The 18028-nt window shown below is 42.8% G+C and overlaps 1 protein-coding gene across 4 annotated transcripts in view; it reads left to right on the top strand.

The window, feature by feature from the left end:
- The window catches only part of lrrc3b (leucine rich repeat containing 3B), a 51528-nt gene extending 40567 nt beyond the window's left edge, over nt 1–10961 (top strand). For all 4 annotated transcript variants that reach the window (XM_072283166.1, XM_072283165.1, XM_072283167.1 and 1 more), the window contains one exon: nt 10000–10961. In XM_072283166.1, the coding sequence (XP_072139267.1) occupies nt 10140–10919 (780 nt within the window). In that variant the 5' untranslated portion in view covers nt 10000–10139 and the 3' untranslated portion in view covers nt 10920–10961. The remainder of the gene's footprint in view (nt 1–9999) is intronic.
- The last annotated feature ends 7067 nt before the right edge of the window (nt 10962–18028 follow it).

Here is an 18028-nt window from a genome sequence, read left to right on the forward strand (position 1 = left end):
ATCTCCGTTCTAAACGGACATCCCCCTATTCTGAGGCTGTGTCCTCTAATCTTAGACTCCCCCACCATAGGAAACATCTTCTTCACATCCACTATATCAAGCCCTTTCAACATTCGATAGGTTTCAATGAGATCGTCCCCCTTATTCTTCTGAATTTCAGTAACTACAGGCCTCAGAGCCATCAAACTCTCTGCATATGATAAGCCTTTCAATCTTGGAATTATACTTTGGCTCTTGGTAGGGTCATCATCATCAGGTGCCGTGCCCAGTTTGAGCTTTGACTGCCATGGCCCACACACTCCTGTTTCGGGTCAAGTGGATCAATTCATTGGTATTCATTTCCAGTTCCCTGGCTGCTGTCTCCATCATCATTTGCCTTTGTCTTCCTCTTGCTTTCTTCCCTTCAATCTTTCCCATAATTACCATGCATTCTAACTCCTCTTTCCTAATCACATGTCCAATGAAGTTACGTTGCCTTTTCATGATCTCATACATTATTTCTCTTTTTGTGCTTGCTCTGTTCATGACATCCTCGTTAGATATTCGTTTCGTCCATGATATTCTTTGCATCCTCCTCAAAAACCACATCTCTGCTACTACAATTTGCTTCCTCATGTTACTAGATATTGTCCAAAATTCTGAGCCATATAACATAACTGCATAAACATAACATTTCAGTACTCTGAGGCGGGTTGTCATGCCTAGTTTAGTATTGGTCGGTATACTCTTCATTCTCTTAAAGGTGTCTTTTGCCATCCCTATTCTTCTTTTGATGTCCAAGTCGCACCTGCCATCTGATGTCACGCAACTTCCTAAGTAGCAAGAGTTCTGTACTTGTTTTATGTCTTTCCCGGTTATTCTCAGCCTGCAGATAGGATTCTCCTTCTTTTTGGATATCACCATACATTCTGTCTTTTTGCAATTGATAGATAGACCCATTTTTGCACTTTCTTCAACAATTATATCAGTTAAGTTTTGTAGTTCTTCCTCCGTACTTTCAATCAACACAGTGTCATCCGCATATCTGAAATTATTGATGTTTTCACCGCCAACTTTGATTCCCAAGATGTCTCTTATTTTTTGTAATATTGTCTCACTGTACACATTAAATAAATCAGGGGAGAAAACACACCCTTGTCTAATGCCTCTCTTGATTTTCGTAAACTGACTCAATTCTCCATCTATTCTTACAGCGGCAGTTTGTTCCCAGTACAGATTTCTGATTAGGCGGAGGTCTTTCGAATCTAGATCTAGAGTTTTCTGTAATATTTCAAATAACTTATCGTGCTTCACTTTATCAAATGCCTTTGTGTAGTTAATAAAACAAACAAACAAATCTTTTTGCACTTGAATAACTCGTTCTGATAGTATCCTTAACATCAATATCACATTTCTTGTACCTTTGTCTTTCACAAAACCACATTGTTCTTTGCCTATTTCAGCTTGTATCTTACTTTTAGCTCTTGTCATCAAAATTCTTAGAAGCATCTTGGTGATATGACTCATTAAACTTATGGTCCTATGTAATTCACATTCTATTGCTCCAGGTTTCTTCGGAAGAGTGATGAATACTGATGTTTTCATCTCTTCAGGTATTATTTCAGTCTCATAAATGTCATTGATTAAATCAGTAAGCTTTTCAATTCCATAATCTTCAAGGGTGATAATTTGTTCTATTACTAGTTCATCAGGACCTGCTGCCTTTCCTTTCTTCATCTTATTTATTGCATTACGGACTTCAGATTTTAAAATACTTGGACCTTCAATGTTTTTCTTAATTTCTGTTTTTTCGCCTCGGTCGTCTTCAAACAATTCCTGAATATACTCAGTCCATCTGTTCATAATCTCATCTTTTTCCATGATAATGGTACTGTCCTTTGCTTTCAAACATCCACCTGAAGAACAGAGGAACTTTTTACCAGTGATATTCTTGATTTGTTGATGTAACCTTTTTGGATCAGTAACAGGGATTCTTTCTATTTGCTCACATTCCTGGTTTAACCATTCTTCTTTTGCTTTTTGACATAAGCTTTTAACTTTTTTATCCAAGGACTTACATTCTATAGGATTTGCTTTCTTCCGTCTCCTTTCTTCCATTAGATTTTTCATTTCATCTGTCATCTATTTATTCTTTGTGCTTTTTTCTTTTATAGGAATCACTGACTTTGCTGATTCTACCAAGGCATCCTTTAGAGAGTTATATTTCATTTCTACATGATTGCTATCATCTTCAACAGATTCTATTTCTAGACTTTGAAATCTATTTCTTACTTCAATTGTAAATTTTTGTCTTAAGTTTTCTTCTTTAATGAATTGCAAGTAGTCAAGGGATTGTTCAGGTTTTTGCTTCTTTAGTTTTTTAAGTTTTACTTTTACATGACATACTCCTGGGTTATGGTCACTATTACAATCTGTACCTGGATATGCTTTGCATTGAGTCACTGAGTTTCTAAATCTTTGGTTTATAGTAATAAAGTCAATTTGATTTCTGATGTTATCACCTGGACTTTTCCTGGCCCACAAGCATCTTGGATGGTTTTTAAAGTAGGTCTTCATAATGACCTGATTATTCATCTTGCACCATTCTACCCATTTCTCACCTCGTTCATTTCTTTCCCCTAGTCCAAATTTTCCTATGGTATTTCCATCAGCACCTTGTCCTACTTTAGCATTGATTCTGGTCAGCAGGGGATCCCCAACCGTCATCAAGCTACTGCTCATAAAATTCATGTAACACAAAAGAAAATTATTGCCACTTGGAATGCAAGAACCCTATATCAAGCAGGAAGGTTGAACAATGTGATAAATGAAATGGAAAGACTAAAGATTAACTTCATGGGAATTAGCGAAGTTCGTTGGATAGGTGCTGGAAAATGTCGGATTAGAAATAAAACACTAGTTTATTCTTGTGGAACATCCCATACTAATGGAGTAGGAATTCTTATGGATGAAAACATGGCAAGAAGTGTTTTAGGACATTGGGCAATATCAGAAAGAGTGCTCCTTGTTAGATTCAGAGGACAACCATTTGATTTAGCAACTATACAGGTAAATGCACCAACAACAGATGGAACAAATGAGGATATAGATAAATTCTATGAAGAGCTTGGTAGAGTCACCCATACCAAACGTGGAGGCCAGACTAAGAGTGTCCACAGGGCCTCCAGGTTTGGGGGTTCAGCTCAGGGCTAACAGCTCTGACTGGTGAAACAGAACTGTTACAGAAACAGCAATGAAGAATCTGTGTGTGGCAATATAAGGCCAAGGATGGACAGAGATGGAGGAGTTGTAACAGGCAGTAAGTAAGAGGAACGTAAACATGTTATTAATCTTATTGGCCAAAAAGGATGTCAATTGTACTGTTGTGTAGTTAATATTTGAGTAATCTTGTATATATATTGGTTGATTAAGCATTTTTGTTCTTATAAAGAATTCAATTACGGGTTATATGTGTAAATACCTGAACTACATTTGTCATCACACCGCCGCCTGATATGTGCGTGTCTTGCTTAAAGTAAACGTGATGTTAGACTCATATTTCAGACTCCCATGTCTTCCTTTGAATTAGTTTAATGTTTTGAAGTTACAAAACATAACAAACCTTACCATAAACACTTAAATAAGGTCCTAGAGAAGGGCTTCCCAGCCCGGGGTTGACAGACTCCTCGGTTAATGGTAGGGGTCCATGACGTAAAAGGGGTTGGGAACTCCTGCCCTAGAGAATGCCTTGGATACATTACAAGCACAATATAAACTTCCTTGTATTGAATCATTTGACAGGTATCTGTCCCTATCACTCCATGGCTTCCTCTGCTACCACGATGAGGCCAAACTCAGGTTGGAGGAGCAAAACCTCAAATTCCAACTGGGCACCCTCCGACCTGTTGGCATGAATATTGATTTCTCTAACTTCCAGTAATTACTCCATCCTCCCTCCTTACTCCTTCCTCTCACCCGCTCAGCTGTTCCTGAGTAAGAACCAGTTTACTAACCAGTTCACAAAATGGCAGCCTCCATTCCTGCAACCACGTGGCAAGGACAGAGACATTTACTTTGTCTGCTTCAGCTGCCTTACCTCATTCCTGTTCACTGGCAGATTTTTGTTCTTTTTGGCCAACAGTATGGCCACGGGACAAGAGTCAATAATGTTGATATTTAATTGTAAAGACTATTGTAAAAGCTGAACTTTGAATTGCGTCTTTGGACCATAGTACAACTAAGGACAGCTTGGGAGAGTGCCATTGCAGATTGGCTGCTGCTTCAACAACAATCTATCACTTTTAGTTAACGTAAATATTTCCAAATGGTTTAAGAGATTCTCTTTAACAGCTCAGCATGTTGGCCAATTAGCATGCTTCCCCATACTTTGGCATGAGTTAGAGTTGACAGTTGCTCATGCCAGCAGACATTTTAATCTTGGCACGAAAATGCTGAGTGAACTTTGTGTAAAGGCCCTCAGGGAAAATATCAACTCTGACGCGGTCACACCCATCCCACTGAGTGGTCATGTAAGTGCAGGGGCTGGATATATGGCAGCACCTCAATTAAAGAGGACTGTATTGACATAAGGAATAAGGTGTTCTGATTTCGGAAAATAAAAGAAAAATAATTTTAAATAGCCATAAGTAGAAAAGCAGCATCTTTACTCACAAGAGCAGCATGGTAACAGAGCAGTTTGCACATTGCTTTACAGCACCAACTGTAAGATCGGGCTTCAATTCCCACCACTGTCTGTAAGAAGTTAGTATATTCTTCCGATGATCGTGTGGGTTTCCTCTAGGTGCTTCGATTTCTTCCATTATTCCAGACTTACTGGTTAGGGTTAGTGAGTGTGTTCATTTGAACAGCTTTCACCCTGCCCTTAAATTCAGTTCATCCATTTCTGACACCTCCCTCCCCTTTCTTGCCATAGAGGGAGTACAAAGAAGGTTCACCAGATTGATTCCTGGGATGGCAGGACTTCCATATGATGAAAGACTGGATCGACTAGGCTTATACTTGTTGGAATTTAGAAGATTGAGGGGGGATCTGATTGAAACGTATAAAATTCTAAAGGGATTGGACAGGCTAGATGCAGGAAGATTGTTCCTGATGTTGGGGAAGTCCAGAATGAGGGGTCACAGTTTAAGGATAAAGGGGAAGCCTTTTTAGGACTGAGATGAGGAAAAACTTCTTCACACAGAGAGTGGTGAATCTGTGGAATTCTCTGCCACAGGAAACAGTTGAGCCCAGTTCATTGGCTATACTTAAGAGGGAGTTAGATATGGCCCTTGTGGCTAAAGGGATCAGGGGGTATGGAGAGAAGGCAGATACAGGGTTCTGAGTTGGATGATCAGCCATGATCGTGCTGAATGGCAGTGCAGGCTCGAAGGGCCAAATAGCCTACCCTGCACCTATTTTCTATGTTTCTATGTTTCTCGATCGCTCTCTGTCTCCATCTCTAGAGACAAACTGTTGACCAACATCTTTTATAGGCTATCGATTCCCACAGCTATCTTGACTATACCTCTTCCCAACCTATCTCCTGTAAAAATGCTGTTCTCTTTTCTCACTTCCTTCATCTCCACAGCATCTGTTCCCAGGATGAGGTTTTCCTTTCCAGGACATCAGAGATGTTCTCCTTCTTCAAAGAATGTGGTTTTGCTACCCTCACCAGCATCTCCTCTGTTTCCCAGACATCCGCACTCACCTCATCTTCCTTCTGCCTTAACAATTCGCCTACCGACACAACCGACAGATTGTGACAGATGACGCAATAGCCATTGCTCCACAGACCGTCCTTACACATCTGGAGAAGAAGGATGCTTATGTGAGAATGCTGTTCTTGGACTACAGTTCAGCATTCAACACCATAGTTCCATCCAGGCTCGACAGGAAGCTCAGAGACCTCGCCCTTGACCCTGCCTTGTGCAGCTGGATCCTGGACTTCCTGTCAGATCGCCAGCAGGTTGTAAGAGTGGACTCCCTCACCTCCACCCCTCTGACTCTCCATACAGGAGCCCCTCAGGGCTGCGTACTGAGTCCCCTCCTTTACTCCCTGTATACCCATGACTGTATCGCCACCCACCGCTCCAATCTGCTAATTAAATTTGCCAACAACACTACATAGATTGGCCTTATCTCAAACAATAACGAGGTGGCCTGCAGGGAAGTAGTCATCTCTCTGACACAGTGGTGTCAAGAAAAAAACCTCTCCCCTCAATGTCGCAAAATCAAAGGAGCTGGTTGTGGGCTACAGGAAGAATGGAGACGGGCTAACTCCTATTGACATCAATGGATCTGGGGTTGAGAGGGTGAACAACTTCAAGTTCCTTGGCATCCACATCACCGAGGACCTCACGTGGTCTGAAAACATCAGCTGTGTGGTGAAAAAGACACAACTGCGCCTCTTTCACCTCAGATAGTTGAGGAATTTTGGTGTGGGCCCCCAGATTCTAAGGACTTTCTACAGGGACACAATTGAGAGCATCCTGACTGGCTGCATCACTGCCTGGTATGGGAACTATACCTCTCTCAATCGCAGGACTCTGTAGAGAGTAGTGTGGACAGCCCAGAGCATCTGTAGTTGTGAACTTCTCATGATTCAGGACATTTACAAGGACAGGTGTGTAAAAAGGGCCCATGGGATCATTGGGGACCCAAGTCATCCCATCCATAATCTATTCCAGCTGCTACCATCCGGGAAGCGGTACCACAGTGTAAAATCTAGGACCAACAGGCACCGGGACAGCTTCTTCCACCAGGCCATCAGACTGATGAACTCACGCTGATTTGAGTGTACTCTAAATTACATTGACTGTTCCATTTATTATAAATTACTATGATTGCACATTTAGATGGAGATGTAACATAAAGACTTTTACTCCCCATGTATGTGAAGGATGTAAGAAATAAAATCAATTCAATTCAGTGATCGAGTTCCCCATGCCCTTAACTACCACCCCATTAGCCTTCACATCCAAAGCGACATTCTCCGTAAATTCCAAAGGGATCCTACCACCAATCATATCTTTACCTCTCCCTCACTGTCATGGAGGCAGGGATTGTGCCCCCATGATTTCCTTGTCCATTTGTCCCTCCCCACTAATCTCCTTACTGGCACGTATTTCTGCAAGCGGAAACAATGCTACACCTGTCCATTCACCTCCTCACTCACCTCCATTCAAGGCCCCAAACAGTCCTTCCAGGTGAAACTGCTGGGGCCGTCTATTTGTAAAGAGAGCTCCCGCAGTGACCTCCTTCACATTGATGAGAGCCATCGTAAATTGGGGGACCGCTTTATCGAGCACCTCCACTCCTTCCATCTCAACTGGAACTTCCTGGTGGCCAAACATTTTAATTCTGATTCTCATTCCCATTCCGGTATTGCAGTCCTCCTCACCTTATATTCTGTCTGGGTAGCCTCCAACCTAATGGGATGAACATCAATTTCTCCTTCCAGTAATTTTTTTTCCCTCTTCTTCTGTTCCACACTCTGGCCCCTTACCTCTTCTCACCTGCCTATCATCTTCCCTGGGTTCCCTCCTCTTTCCCTTTCTCCTATGATTCACTCTCCTCTCTTATCAGATTCCTTTATGTTCAGGCCTTTACCTTTCCTACCTACCTGGGTTCACCTATCATCTTCTAGCTAGTCCTCCTTCCCCTCCACACACCTTTTTATTTTGGCATCTTCTCCCTTCCTTTCCAGTCCCGAAGAAGGGTCTCGACCTGAAACATCGACTGTTTATTCATTTTCACGCATGCTTCCTGACCTGCTGAGTTCCTCTGGAATTTTGTGTGTCTTGCTCTGGATTTCCAGCATCTGCAGAATCTCTGATGCTTAGGTCCCCTCTCTGCCTATTTTGTAGGTCAAATATTGAACGAGTTCCTTGTGACTTGAGCTAATTGCACACACTTTTTCATAACTGATTTTTAGGTTTGAAGATAGGATTGCAGGAGTGTCTTTGTGTAACGTACATTGAGAATTCTGTTGCTGAAATGAAGTGGGTGAATTTCAAAGAGCTCAGAGCCTAGAGATTTTGATTAAAATGACGACATATTGTCTTGTAAGATAGAGACTGTGTGTCCTTTTGGGATGTGCCAAAATATCCTCCAGCCTATAAAGTGTGGTCAAGTCCCTGTAGCAAAGATCCAGGAGATTTTGTTTTTGACTCAAGTTTTAGACTCTGGAGATAATTGATCTTATTCAAACCAGTGCTCTAAGATCTTTCACATTCATGAACAAGTGAACAAGGAGGACCTAAGTTTAATTTGTGGTGATGGTAACCTCCTGGGCTGACTGGGAACATACCGGTTCCTTACGTACACCTACCAGAACGTTCTCCAGAAGGAGAGTTCCATCCAGCTGGCGAGTGAGGCCTGACACAGTGCACTGTCTTCCACAGTACGTGACATGATCCACCCAACCAGACTCCTCCCCTGGGTTTGCCATCTGTTAGACAAGCTGTTCCAGCCTGCTGCCACCGGGCACATCACAAACATTCAGCTGCCTCATCGTAAAATGTCCTCAACACTCACAGCATGACCATCAAATACACCCAGTGGCCACTTTATTAGGTGTCCCCTATACATAATAAAGTGGCCACTGAGTGTACGTTCATGATCTTCTGCTGCTGTAGCCCATCCACTTCAAGGTTTGACATGTTGTGCATTCAGAGATGCTCTTCTGCACACCACTGTTGTGACGTGTGGTTACTTGAGTTACTGTCACCTTCCTGTCAGCTTGAACCAGTCTGGCCACTCTCCTCTGACCTCTCTCATGAACAAAACGTTTTCACCCACAGAAATGCCACTCACTAGATGATTTTTTTTGAGTTTTGCATCATTCTCTATAAACTCTGGAGACTGTTGTGCATGAAAATCCAGGAGACCAGCAGTTTCTGAGAAACTCAAACCAACCCGTTTGACACCAACATTCGTTCCACAAAGTCACTTAGATCACATTTCTTCCCCATTCTGATGTTTGGTCTGAACAACAACTGAACCTCTTGAACGTGCTTTTATGCATTGAGTTGGTACCAGATGATTAGCTGATGAGGTATTTGCATTAACGAGCAGGTCTATTTAGTAAAGTGGCACTGAGTGTAGATACAGAAGCCTAAAGTCCCGCATCATCAGGCACAAGAACATCTACCTCACATATATTTATAATTTACCTCAATTCAGCCATTCCGTCCCTGAACCAGCTGGCAAAACCCTAATCACCATCATTTAGCAACTTGCTGCAAGAAAGTTTTTCATTGTACCTGTGGGTCATAGCGTCTCAGAGTCATAGGAAAGTACAACACAGAAACAGGCCCTTTGGCCCATCGAGTGTACACTGGACCATTTAAACTGCCTACTCCCATTGACCTGTCCTGGGGCCATAGCCCTCCATACCCCTACTATCCATGTACCTATCTAAATTTCTCTTAAATGTTGAGATTGAGCTTGCATGCTGGCAGCTCATTCCACACTCTCACCACCCTCTGAGTGAAGAAAATTTCCCTCATGTTCCCCCTAAACATTTCACCTTTCATCCTTAACCCATGACCTCTAGTTGTAGTCCCGCCCAACCTTAGTGGAAAAAGCCTGTTTGCATTTACCCTCTCTTTACCCCCATAGTTTTGTGTATATCTACTTGTGTAGATAAAAATAAATTCCACTTCAAGTTTCATTTAATTTGTTTAATGGAATCAAAATAATTGTTCCACCATCTAGAAGACTTACTGTGCAATGCCTGGAAAACTATGTATTCCATTACCAACAAAATAGTGTGTCAAAATTTCCACTGCCTTAATGTTACAGTTTTAAGGGACTATTGCTCATAAACAATGAAACTTAGTGCCTAATGCATTGTCATAGAACGATAGGACAATATAGTGAGGACACAGGCACTTGGGATCAAAGGATCTGATTGACACTGTATCTAAATAAATTAATAAATAGTCTGTATGTTAAATAAACTGTGCACTTAAACTTGGCTGTATCACTTCTAACGTCCATGCAAATCTCTTTCAGATATAACACTTTTGATGCCATGTAAGTGGACAGCGTGACCGGACCAAAATGCTTTCTGAAGAGCAAAGGATTATTTCCGCACTCTGCATGCACATTGTTGGATGAAGTAATTGGCCATGTGATTATGCAGACATCTCAGCATGAAGCTGATGGACCTGTTCCTAGCTCGTTCCCTCTCCACGTATTTTCTGCTGCAGGGTTTTGTGCTCTTGACATTGTGCTTTCACTCCACCAGCATGTGTCCCAAAGGCTGTCTGTGTTCTCACGCCAGCAGCCTGAACGTAAGCTGTAGCAACGCAAACCTTAAAGAGATTCCCAAGGACCTTCCCCCAGACACCGCCTTACTCTACTTGGACTCGAATCAAATAAGGTCTGTTCCCAATGAGGTTTTCAAAGACCTGCACCATCTCAAAGTACTGAATCTGTCCAAGAATGCTATTGAGTCCATAGAGGAGCGTGCATTCAAAGGGGTGGCTGACACTTTGCAGACGCTTGATCTTTCAAACAACAAGATCAAAAGTGTCCACAAGGACACCTTCAGCAAGCTCAAGGGCAGAGCCCAGATTTCTGACAACCCATGGCACTGCGACTGCACCCTCCAGCAGGTACTTCGCGACATGCCCTCCAAGCACGAGACGGCCAACAACATCATCTGTGAGACCGCCGTCCTGGAGCAGCACACGGGCAAGCCCTTCCTCAGCGCTGCCAACGAGGCCGACCTCTGTAACCTGTCCAAAAAGACGACTGACGTAGCGATGCTGGTCACCATGTTCGGCTGGTTCACCATGGTGATTTCATATGTGGTGTACTATGTGCGTCAGAACCAAGAAGACGCAAGGAGGCACCTTGAATATTTAAAGTCACTCCCGAGCAAGCAAAAGAAGCCAGAGGAATCAGATGACATCAGTACTGTGCTATAACGGGCTGTGAAATGCTTTCATAAAAAGGTTTTAAAATGGAAATTATTCTGTGTCTATATAAATCATCCCCTCTCAATAGGGAAGTAGACAACAGGTCTAACTGCAGTGAAATTGCAGGCCGTGATTTCTAAAAAAAATCTAGATTAAGACATCTCATTGCAGTAAAAAGGCTTCCTAAGTACACTCATTGGCCACTTTATTAGATACCTCCTGTATCTAATAGAGTGGCCACTGTGCGTTTGTTCATGGTCTTCTACAGCTGAAGTCCGTCCAATTCAAGGTTCGACATGTTGAGTGTTCAGAGATGCTCGTCTGCACATCACTGTTGCAACGCAAAGTTATTTGAGTTACTGTCGCTTGCCTGTCAGCCTGAACCAGTTGGCCATTCTCCTCTGACCTCTCTCATTAACAAGGTGCTTTTGCCCACAGAACTGCCACTCACTGGATGATTTTTTTGTTTGCACCATTCTCAGTAAACTCCAGAGACTATTGTGCATGGAAATCTCAGGAGTTCTGCAGTTCGTGAGATACTCAAACCACCCTATCTGGCACCAACAATCATTCCACGGTCACATTTCTTCCCCATTCTGATGTTTGCTCTGAACATCAACTGAACCTTTTGACCATGTCTACATGCTTTTATGCATTGAGTTGCTGCCCCATGATTGGCTGCTTACATATGTGTATTAATGACCTAATAAAGTGGCCACTGAATGTATAGCAAAGATGGAGAATTCTTCATCTTGACAAACACTTTAATCAGCAGCAATTATGACTAGTGATTCCCTAGGTACGAAACAATTGAAGGTTTCCAAAGCTCAGTGATATGAATGGTATTCACATTTCATGTGACATTATGTATATTAAACAGGAGTTAAGTAAACCACCGCCCCCCCCAACCTCCCCAATTACTATAGTGAAACGGAAGATGTACAAAGTAAGTAAGCTAACACTACCTGTGGTTCCACCTAGACGATAACTGGTTCCATAAGACAAGAGGAGCAGAATTAGACCATTTGGCAAATCGAGTCTGCTTCACCATTCCATGACGGTGGATTTACCTTCCTAACCCCCTTCTCCCTGTAACCTTTGATGCCTGTACTAGTCAAGAACCCATCAACCTTTGCTTTAATTATACCCAATGACGAGACCTCCACAGCTAACTGTGGCAAGGAATTCCCCAGGTTCACCACCCTCTAGCTAAAGCAGTTCCTCCTCATCTCTGTTCTAAAGGAACATGCTCATATTCTAAGACTGTGTCCTCTGGTCCTAGACTCTCCCACTGTAGGAATTATTCTCTACATGTTCACTCTATCTAGGCCTTTCAATATTCAGCAGTATTCAATGAGATCCCTCTGCATTCTCCTAAGCTCCAGCGAACACAGGCCTAAGAACATCAATGCAAATCATACGTTAACCCTTTCATTCCTGGGATCATTCTTGTGAATCTCCTCTGGACCCTCTCCAATGGCAACACATCCTTTCTCAGACGTGGGGCCCAAAGCTGCTCACAATACTAAATGCAGTCTGGCCAATCCCTTACGAGGCCTCAGTTGGTTCATGTCAGAAGCATGTGAAGGGTAATGTTTGGAATGCTTTGATTCGTCATTGTGCTCGCAGGGGTTCCCAACCTTGGGTCCGTGGACTCCTTGCTTAAGGGTATTGGTCCATGGCATAAAAAGGTTGGGAACCCCTGATTCTGAGCTCATCGTTTGAAAGGTGACATTGTAAAGTGGAAGCGACTGCTACAAGGGGTGGTAAACTTTTTCTTCCCTCTCTGCATATACTTGTCTGCTTCAGATTGACATTGGGGACATCTTCTAAGTATGCCCAGTGGGCTGTCAGAGGAAAAGTAAGGAATAAATGAGACCAACTTGGAGAAGTGACCTCAGACTCAGTGTCTCCACCTTAAAGCATGGAATGTAGACTATGGAGCATAGATGTAGAACATAGAGTGTAGAACACAGAACGTACAACGTGGAACATAGATGTTACAGCACAGTACAGACACTTCAGCCCACTGTTTTGTGCTAACCTTTTAACCTAGTCTAAGATCAGACTAAACTTCCCTCCTACATAACTCTCCATTGTTCTATCATCCACGTGCCTATCTAAGAGTTTCTTAAATGTCCCTAATGCGTCTGCCTCTCCCACCACCCCTGGCAGGGCATTCCACGCACCCATGGACCACACCGATCCCAGTAGTGTCGCGGTTTGCAATTACCTTGACAGCAACACGGGTTCAATTCCTGTCGCTGTCTTTAGGGAGTTTGTCCGTTTTCCCCATGTTGCATGGGTTTCCTCTGGCTGCTCCTGTTTCTTCCCACATTCCAAAGACGTTGGGGTTCGTAGCCTATTTGGTCAGATGTACGTAATTGGGCAGCACAGGCTCATTACTGTACTGGGTTAATAAATAATAAAAAAGCACTTTGGTGTTAGCTGACTGCACAATGCCTTCAACTGCAGACCAGCTGGGTAAAGGTTCCGGGCTGAGAAAATAATGATCAAAGAAAGGGAAAGGTCAGTAAGGAGCAGAAGACGAGGACAACTATTCTTGGGAAACGTTTCTGTCAGGCTGCCTACTAAAAACAAACAGCAGGGAAGGGCAAGAATAGATCTGAATCCTCACTTGCGGGCTATCTATAACCAGCTGATCAGGAGCCGTGGCTAACAAAGGTCAGGGTCCTAGCCTTCGCATAGCTGGCATTCTAAAAATGGCGCTAGAATCGAAATAACCTTTCGATCCCTGTTTAGAGTCACAATAGGAATAATGTCTGGCTCTCTCAGCCTCCTGTGTTAATTCATATAAAGGACAAAATTCTTCTAAAATGCTTGCTTCCACCAAAGTGAACTTGGAATGTGATATCCAAGATCAATAAAGGAATGTAACATATCTATAGAGTTATAGAACACTACAGCACAAAAACAGGCCCTTTGGCCCATCTAGTCCCTGCCAAACTGTTAATCGGCCTAGTCCCATCAACCTGCATCTAGACCATAGCCCCCCATACCCCTACTACCCATGTATCTATCCAAGTTTCTCTTAAATGTTGAAATTGTACCAGAATCCATTACCTCTGCTGGCAGCTCATTTCATACTCTCTCCACTCTCTGAGTGAGTAAGTCCCCCCTCATGTTTCCCTTAAACATTTCACCTTTCACCCTTATTCCATGACCTCTAGTTGTAATCCCACTCACCCTCAGTGGAAAAAGCCTTTTTGCATTTACCCTATCTATACCCCTCATAAATTTGTATCTTCATCATCATGTGCCATGTCATATGACGAGGGCGATTATAGTCAATGACCATGATCGTTCTTGGCAAATCTTTCTACAGAAGTAGTTAGCCATTGTCTTCTTCTGGGCAGTGTCTTGCAAGATGGTTAACCTCAGCCATTATCAATACTCTCCAGAGATTGTCTGCCTGGTGTTAGCGGTCGCATAACCAGGACTTGTGATTTGCACCAGTTGCTCATACGACCATCCACCATCTCTTCCCATGGCTTCACGTGACTTTAATTGGGCGGCTATGCAGGTGCTACACCTTGCCCTAGGATAACCTACAGGCTAGCGGAGGGAAGGAGCACCTTATACCTCCTTTGGTATCTCCACCCTGCCACCCAATTTTGTTTACCTCTATCAAATCCCTCCTCATTCCCCTATGCTCTACGGAATAAAGTCCTAACTTATTCAACTTTTCCCTATAACTCAAAATAGATTTTAGAAAAACTTTTTTGAATTACTTTTACCCAGGCATAACTAGTGTGTGTCCACTGGCTGCCCTGCCCTACGCCGTGAGAACAAAATCTCTCAACTAGTCTGAACAAACAGCTTAGTCAGTATCAGATTTCATTTATAGCTGTGGCTGACAGTGGTGTTGAAAAGCAGGACCTTTAATTCCTCTCTGACACAAGAGATTCTGCAGATGCTTGAAATCCTGAGCAAAGCACACAAAATGCTGGAGAAGCTCAGCCGGTCAGGCAGCATCTGTGGAAAGGAATAGACAGTTGATGTTTTGGGCAAAGACTCTTCATCTGGAGTGTAAAAGAAGGGGACACAAGGCAAAAAAAGAAGGTGGAGGGAGGGGAATGAATAAAAGCTGGCAGGTCTTCTAGTCTTTAAGTCTATCTGGGGTGGTACAGTAGCATAACGGTTAGCACAATGCTGTTACAGTGCTGGCAATTTGGGTTCAATCCCACTGCTGTCTGTAAAGAGTTTGTACTTTCTCCTTGTGACCACGTGGGTTTCCTCCAGGTGCTCTGGTTTCCTCCCACATTCCAAGGATGTTGGGGTTAGGGTTAGTAAGTTGTGGGCATGCTATGTTGGCATTGGAAGCATTGCAACATTTGTGGGCTGCCCCCAGCACAATGCTCAGACTGTGTTGGTTGTTGACACAAACGGCGCATTTCACTAAAAAGTTCCGATGTTTCGATGTACGTGTGAGAAATAATATAAATAAAGCTATAGTGATGGTTGAGAGCAGGAGAGAGTTTGCCCCTCCTTCCTTTCCTTCCCAGCTCTGATGAAGGGTCTCAGCCCAAAATGCCAACTGTTCATTTCCCTCCATAGATGCAGCCTGACTCACTAAGTTCCTCCAGCATTTTGTGTCTGCTGTTCAGTTCCTCTCTGACATACGATGGTCTCATTGGCAAGGTAAAGGTGGGACTATTGTAGTGACAAGGGGAGTTGAGATTCTCAGTGACCACCTGCAGCCTATTTGACCTGAGTTGCAAAGTGAACATAGTTTTCTTTCTCCAGTGATATGTTTGTGGATTTGTGAACTAAGGATTATGAAGCAGGAATATAATATTCATTCTCTTAAACCTGTTCTACAATTTCGTTACAGCAGAACTGACCTGTACCTGAAAAATTACTTTGCTCCCAGTTTACCTCTTAACCATCATCTACTGTATCTATCTAACACTCACAACACGCTGGAGGAACTCAGCAGGTCGGGCAGCATCCATAGAAACAATCAGTCAATGTTTCGGGCCATTGACTGATCGTTTCCATGGATGCTGCCCAACCTGCTGAGTTCCTCCAGCGTGTTGTGAGTGTTGCTTTGACCCCAGCATCTGCAGATTATTTTGTGTTTACTGCATCTATCTAGACTGATTGATCTCATTCTAGAACATCTATCTTGTCTAACTCATCTATATAGACAGATATGTATCACTTTAAGCTATCTACACTGATCTATCTCAGTCCACATCTATCTTTTCTAACTCATCCATATAGACTGATACCTGTCTAAGCTACCTATCTAGGCTGATCTATCTCAGTCTAGAACATTTTATTGACCTGCTACAATGGAATTTTTGAGAAAAGTTCCAATTACAAATACCCTTAATGTGAATTAACTGTTTGAATTGCACGAGGATTCTGTGATGCACTTTGGGTACGTTCTGAATAGATGGTTTTCTCAACAAGGGGTAAGGAAAGGTTTAAGTTTGACTGGTAATCCCCATGCAAAATTATAATGCCAGCACTCACTTTCACAGTCAAAAAGACACTTAGACAGAGACACACCTTACAGCTGAAACTGCATCTGATGATGTTGTCAACAACCGGTGAGAAACACAAGAGATTCTGCGGATGCCGGAAATCTTGAACAACAAACACACCATGTTGGAGGAGATCAGCAGGTCAGGCATATTTTTAAAGATTAAAGCTTAAGGATTAGCTTTATGGGTCACATTTATTTTGAAACATACAGTGAAATACGTTGTTTGTGACGGCGACCAACACATTCCGAGGAGATAAGTGTCACCATTCTTACGGCGCCAAATAGCAACTTACTAACCCTAACCCACAAACACGAGGAAATCTGCAGATGCTGGAAATTCAAGCAACACACACAAAAAATGCTGGTGAACGCAGCAGGCCAGGCAGCATCTATAGGAAGAGGTACAGTCGACGTTTCAGGCCGAGACCCTTCGTCAGGACTAACTGAAGGAAGAGCTAGTAAGAGATTTGAAAGTTCAAATCTCTTACTAGCTTTTCCTTCAGTTCAAATTTCTTACTAGCTCTTCCTTCAGTTAGTCCTGGCGAAGGGTCTCGGCCCGAAACGTCGACTGTACTTCTTCCTATAGATTCTGCCTGGCCTGCTGCGTTCACCAGCGTTTTGTGTGTGTGTAACCCTAACCTGTATGTCTTTGGAATGTTAGAGGAAACCTGAGCACCCGTGGGGCCACAGGAGAATATACAAATTTCTAACGGGCAGCAGCGAGAACTGAATCCCGGGTCACTGGCACCGTGATGCTTCGTGCTAACTGTTATGCTACTGTACCACCCCAGTACCAAGTTCCAGCGTCCTCCAGCACTTGGTGTGTGTCCTTAGAAAAAGAAAATGCTGCTTTACCAAATGGCTGCATCAAGGACAATTTTAACAGGGGAACACAGTGCTTTATTACTAAGCAGCTAGTGAGGTGTTGATGGGGACCTCTGGGCTGAGTTGAACAGCAGCAACTGATCGCTCCCTTTTACCCAGTCACTCCTAAGATGAAGCACAACCCGGCATTGAATCGTCCTGATCTCCTTTTAAGTGCCTGAACTTGGTTTTACCTGATTACGTATTAAATCTTGGGTAACTTCTGTAAGAAAATACATTTTCTTACCTTCCATCCAAAGTCTGCAGCAAACACATTTGTATATATGGTAATAATATTTTGTCCATTTATTTGTCATACTTGTATTCAGTCTTAGAATAAAATAAATGCAGACAACAAACCCCTGTTGTTTTCTTTTTTATTATTATTATTTATTCCTCTTTTTTGATGGTTACAATGAATTATGGATTTTTTCAGGTCAGTTGGACCAGAGGGCACAGTCTCAGAATTGAACGATGTCCCTTTAGAATGGAGATGAGGAGGAATTTCTTTATCCAGAGGGTAGTGGAATTCATTGCCACAGACGGCTGTGGAGGTCAAGCCATTGGGTAATAGGTTAAAGCAGAGGTTAATAGGTTTTACATTAGTCAGGGCGTCAAAGGTTATGGGGAAATAGCGGGAGAATGGGATTGAGAGGGATAATAAATCAACCATGATTGAATGATGAAGCAGACTCAATGGTCTGAATGGCCCAATTCTCCTCCTACATTTTATACTTTA

Source organism: Mobula birostris, chromosome 19 (assembly GCF_030028105.1).
Source record: "Mobula birostris isolate sMobBir1 chromosome 19, sMobBir1.hap1, whole genome shotgun sequence".
Lineage (NCBI taxonomy): Eukaryota > Metazoa > Chordata > Chondrichthyes > Myliobatiformes > Myliobatidae > Mobula > Mobula birostris.